This window comes from Nelumbo nucifera, chromosome 5 (assembly GCF_055504915.1).
Source record: "Nelumbo nucifera cultivar China Antique chromosome 5, China Antique-T2T, whole genome shotgun sequence".
Lineage (NCBI taxonomy): Eukaryota > Viridiplantae > Streptophyta > Magnoliopsida > Proteales > Nelumbonaceae > Nelumbo > Nelumbo nucifera.
Window position 1 is genome coordinate 42,334,126 of NC_142653.1, and position 6,171 is coordinate 42,340,296.

The 6,171-nt window shown below is 37.5% G+C and overlaps 1 protein-coding gene across 1 annotated transcript; it reads left to right on the forward strand.

Moving 5' to 3' along the window:
* Positions 1 to 1,190: 1,190 nt before the first annotated feature.
* Positions 1,191 to 2,378, forward strand: LOC104587075 (uncharacterized). The gene is made up of 2 exons (XM_088888191.1): positions 1,191 to 1,772; positions 1,899 to 2,378. The coding sequence occupies exons 1-2, from the start codon at positions 1,191 to 1,193 to the stop codon at positions 2,376 to 2,378; spliced, it is 1,062 nt and encodes a 353-aa protein (XP_088744317.1).
* Positions 2,379 to 6,171: the final 3,793 nt, after the last annotated feature.

Here is a 6,171-nt window from a genome sequence, read left to right on the forward strand (position 1 = left end):
CCTCAAACCTCTCTCTACCCGATTCCAACTTTCTACCCCTCACTCCTGCATCTCTCGTCACTCCCTCCTTTGACAGCTGAAGCATGAAGAACTGATCTGAACTGATACTCCGATGACGGCAATGACAAGTTAAATCACCATTTAATTTTTTCTCTTCCCTTTCCTAATATTCTTCTTATTCTTCCTCTCTCTTTCTTTCTCTCTCTCTCTCTATTTTCATTCCTCCCCAATGTTCCACTGCAGACCAGACCAGACCAGACCACACCACAAGAAGGTAAGTTTTCATGGTTTCCTTTTAGAAAAGTATTTCTTACAAAGATCTTTAGTATAAGGTGTTTCTACCATGCGACAAATCTGGGTTTGTCACCTACCTCCAGCCTCATGGTAAGTGATAAACTATAATAAAATTATGTATACATTTTTTGTTAGAGGTAGATTCAAATTTTCAAGAATCTCTCTCCTCCTTCTTGTTTTTGTCTTTTCCTCTTCCCACCCTTGAGTGCATGGGAAGACTCATTGTCACACATTGTTTGAAAAATGAGTGAAGTTGAGTATATTTGTAGCTTTGCTCTTTCTATGGGTAGGGACCCATAGGAGGAGAGCACTATAGATATTTCATGCATGTGAGGAGGGGTTGTGGGTGCTTTTTACATGCGTACGCCGAGCCGGGTCGGGGCACGTGTGCGTGTGCGTGTGATGCACTAGATATTTTTGGTATAACCGAATTACAACTTTTTAATTAAAATGTGTCTCTTCAATTTTCGAATTTAATTTTAAACTAAAATGTTTTCTTTTTTGTGTCTCTTCTTCCTCGTGCTTTTTTGAATAGGTGCCGACCCAGTCTACACACAACGTTCCCTTTCGACAGTCTTCTTCTCTGTCTTCTCTGTAATTTGAGCATCATCCTTTATGTGGTTTGTGGAGGTCTAGTAAGCGAGTGCACCCCTACTAGAAGCCTGTGGGTTGTTTATCTTGGCAACCGATTTGCGATCACCCGACTGCACCGTAGGGGGCAAATGCGGTTTAAGGAGAGTGACCAAGTGGCACGACTCAACCCTCATTCTCCCTGCAATTCTCAGTTTCGAGATTCTGCATCATCACATCTTTACAACTTTGGTTTGGAAAGCAAATACCAATAAGTTACATTATGCCTTCTTTACTATTTTTACAACAATCTTAAAACCGCATTTATGGAACCTATCTTTGCTAACCCCTTCATGAGGAACCAGATACTGTCAACAGTTCCCGATTTCTCTAAGATTGAACCATTCAATGGAACCAATTACAAGTGTTGGAGACAATACCTATTGTTTGCTTTAGAGCAATTAGGGGTAGCTTTTGCATTGACCGAACCAAACCCACTAAACATGGAGGAACCAACCCGTTCTATTGTTGTAGAACACTGGACTACAGCCGATCACCTCTGCACCAACCATAACCTAAACTGCTTGTCTGATGAACTGTACAATGTTTATTCTTCCTATAATTATGCCTATGAAATCTATAATGCATTGGACACTAAGTATGCTCTAGAAAATGCCGAAAATAAGAAATATGCCATTGCCAACTTCCTGCACTTCACCATAAAAGAAGACATGGACGTGTCTGCCCAAATAGATGAGTTCCGGGTTCTTGTGGGGGAACTAGCAAAGGAAGACATGGTACTGCCAGATGAATTCATTGCCAGTTCTCTCATAGAAAAGCTGCTACATGCATGGAATGATTTCAAGACCAGTATGAAGCATAAGAGAAATGACACTACTTTGGACCAAGTAGTGGTCCGAATTAAGATAAAAGAAAATAACAGAAAGAAAGATGATGACTAGTTTTCCAAAACCAATCTGGTGGAGGAAAAGACTGCAAAATTCAAAAAGAATTTGAATGGGAAAAATGATTAGAAATTCAAGAAGCAACAAAAGAAAGGAAACTTCTATGTATGTGGCAAACCCGAACATTACAAGAAGGACTGGTACCGAAATAAGGACTCTGGGAAACCGAAGGTCAATTTGACTGGGGATGTTATCGCGACAGTGGTGACTGAAGTAAACTTAGTTGATAAGCCGAAGGAATGGGTACTAGACATTGGTGCTACCAAGCACATCTGTGGAGTCTGCAATTCCTTCTATGAATATACAACTCTATCTGAAGGAGATCAAGTCTTCATGGGAAACTCACAAACTTCGAAGGTCATCGGAAAAGGAAAAATACTCCCAAAACTGACTTCAGGAAAAATCCTAATGCTGAATGATGTGCTACATGTGCTGGAGATCCGGCGGAACTTGGTATTGGGAGCACTCCTCAATAAAGTGGGACTAAAGCTCAAATTTGAAGCAGACAAGGCAGTGTTAACTAAGAATAATGTATTTATTGGAAAATGATATGATGTTGGAGGATTGTTTGTACTGAATATTTCTGATATTGTTATGAATATAACTGTTTCTTCTTCTGCTTATATTATTGAATCTTTTGGTATTTAGCATGCTAGACTAGGACATCGTAGTGATCCTTATTTAAAACGATTATGTAAATTAGGAGTTTTGAATGTTCCTATTAATTTACAAAAGAAAAATGCCAAGTATGTGTTGAAGCAAAATTTTACTAAGAAACCTCATAAAAGTTTACAAAGAGAAGCTGAATTGTTACAACTAGGGGTGTCAATTGGACTAGATTTGGTCCAATCTGATCCAATCCAATGTAAAACCATTATAAATGAACTAGGTCTAATCCAATCCAATGAATGTTTTGGACCGGTCCAATTCAATATCTGAAGCATCCAATCTGTTCAAATTCATTTTGATTTAGATTGGTTTCAATCCAAACCCGGTCCATTGACATATATATTCTTATTTTATATCAATGGACTAGATACTGACTTAATCCAACCCAATCTAATATAAATTTGTTACGGACAGACCAAGTCCAATCAAATCTAATAAATATTTTGGACCGGATTGGTCCAATCCAATATGCCTTGTTGGTCCGTCCAATCCATCCAAATTGATTTTAGACTGGATGGGGTCCAATCCAAAACCAATCCGTTGACACCCTTAATTACAACTTATTCATAGTGATCTAGGAGACCTTAAATGTTATGAAACTAGAAGAGGAAAAAGATACTATAGAACTTTTACAGATGACTTCTTTAGATATGCAAAAGTAGTTCTACTTAGATCAAAAGATGAGGCTGATCAAGCTTTCATAAACTACAAAACTGAAGTAGAAAATCAGTTAGGAAAGAAAATAAAAAGACTTAGAACAAATAGAGGAACTGAGTATGATGGACAAACCATTAAAAAATTCTTTGAAGAAAATGGAATCATACATGAAACCACAACTCCCTATCAACCTGAATCTAATGGAGTTGTAGAAAGACTAAACGGAACATTAAAGGAAATGATGAATGCAATGCTAATTAGTTCAGGTGCACTTCTGAATTTGTAGGGGGAAGCAATCCTAACGGCTTGCCACCTATATAATAGAATACCACCCAAGAAGAAAGGACATACCCTTTGAACTTCGGCATAATAGAAAACCTAGTTTGAACTCTAAAAGTTTAGGGTTGCCTAGCAAAGGTCGGAATACCTGAACCTAAAAGAAAAAAGTTAGAACTGAAAACCTGTGACTGTGTGTTCATTGGATATGCACAAAACAATGCATCTTATCGATTCCTTGTAATTAAAACAATTGATAATATTAGCGAAAATAACACAATAATAGAGTTCCGAGATACAAAGTTCTTTAAGTACATCTTTCCTTGAAGAAAATAAACAATAAATAGGGAACCATCTGAACACCCAATTAGAAACCAAGAACAAGTGAGTGCTCAAGGAGTCAATTCTTCACCTAAGCAAGAACTAGACTTAAGGAGAAGTAAAAGACAAAGAAGAGAAACAAACTTGGGTGATGGAATGTTCACATTTCTAGTGGACAAGGACCCAATAACCTATTACGAAGCTATAACTTCACGTAATGCAATATTTTGAAAGAAGCCATAAAAAGTGAAATAGACTCCTCGGAAATTAATCACACTTGGGAACTTGTAGATCTCCCACCTGGAACCAAGGCACTAGATTGTAAGTGGATTTTTAAGAAAAAAACTAAAACCGGATGTCACAAAAGATAAATTCAAGGCCAAGTCAGTTGCTAAGGGGTTCATACAAAAGAAAAATGTAGGCTTCTTTAACACCTACTCCTCGGTTGCAAGATTGACAACAATTAGGGTTTTGTTTGCTATAGCATCCATTTACAAACTGGTAGTTCATCAAATGGATGTGAAAACAACTTTCTTAAATGGGGAATTAGAGGAAGAAATTTACATTAGGCAACCTGAAGGCTTCATAATGCCAGGACAAGAAAATAAAATATGTAAATTAATTAAGTCTCTATATGGCTTAAAACAAGCTCCCAAACCATGGCATGAAAATTTTGATAATGTGTTAGTAACTAATAGATATAGCAAAAATGATTCTGATAGATGTGTCTATAGCAAATTTGAAAATAATAAAGGAGTCATGATTTGTCTATATGTTGATGATATGCTAATAATGGGAACTAGTCTAGAGGTAGTAAAAGAAACAAAACAATTTCTAATGTCTAAATTTGATACCAAGGACTTGAATGAGGTTGATGTAATCTTGGGGATTAAAATCCATAAAGAACAAGGAAATTTTATTCTCTCCCAATCACATTATGTAGAAAGTATCCTTAGGAAATTTGGACACTATGATTGTAAACCGGTTAAAACACCTTTTGACTGTAGTATTCACTTAAGGAAATATGTAGGAGAATCAGTTTCACAAAAGGAGTATGCAAGTATAATTGGATCTATATCTAACTTAATGAACTGTACAAGACCGGACATAGCTATAGTTGTGGGAAAATTAAGTCAGCATACTCATAATCCTAGAAATGAACATTGGAAATCTCTAATAAAATTATTAAAATATTTAAAAGGAACCATAAATTTTGGTTTACACTACTCAGGTTTTCCTCTTGCTTTAGAGGGCTTTACTGATGTGAACTGGATTCCAAATTCAAAGGATAGTACTTTCACCAGTGGATATGTGTTTACTCTAGGCGGAGGATTAGTATCGTGGAAATCGGTAAAGCAATCATATAATATAAGTTCAATAATGGAGGCCGAGTTTATTGCACTAGAATTGAAGGGGTCCGAGGCAGAGTAGCTAAGGAACTTGCCGACAAATATACCACTTTGGCCACAGTCGGCTCCATCCATATCTATCCATTGTGATAGCCAAGCAGCAATAGCTAGAGCCAAGAACCAAACGTACAATGGTAAAAGAAGGCACATTTGCTTAAGGCACAACTTGGTAAGACAATACCTCAGTGAAGGTACAATCACATTGGATTTTGTAAGGTCTGAAAAGAACTTTGTAGATTCGTTAACCAAATCACAAACTTCTAAGGTCGTTTATGAGGCATCGGTAGGAATGGGACTGAAGCCCAATACAAAGTCATTAGTGATGGACACCAACCTATGTGAAGGAGATCACTGGAATTAGGTTGAATGGATAAATCGAGTTGGTAGATGACTTGGGAAAGCACTATCAATTTGTGTCCCATTTCAGATGTCGATGTAAGATAGTATTCACTATAGTTTGAGGAGGTCGAGTATGAGGTTCTTAATCAGTTAGGAATGGTGTGGGCAATGCACACTAATAACTGACCTAAGTGAGTATGAAGTAAGGCCGCTTCTAAGAGAGATCTAGGGCTGACTCTCTAAAACACTCATGATTCCAAGAGGGGAACAAGGCTGAAATGTTCCAAAACAAAAGAACCACTAAAAAACTAGTAAGTTGAGTTGGTTGGCCGGTTAGCTAGTTACGACAAAGAGGAAAGATTTAAGGAGTCTGACTCCACCCGTACTCTGTAACATAGCCTGTCATACCTAAGTGTTGATTGAAGTTCAAAAGACATCACCATGAATACTTTTCTCACTGCGATGCTCAGATCGTTCGATGTTCTTATAATTTTGAATCTTGGGGGGGATTGTTGGAGGGATATTCAAAATCTCAAGGATCTCTCTCCTCCTTGTTTATTGTCTTTTCCTCTTCTCACCCTTGAGTGCATGGGAAGACTCCTTGTCCCACATTGCTTGGGAAAGGAGTGAAGTTGAGTATATTTGTAGTTTTGCTCTCTCTATGGGTAGGG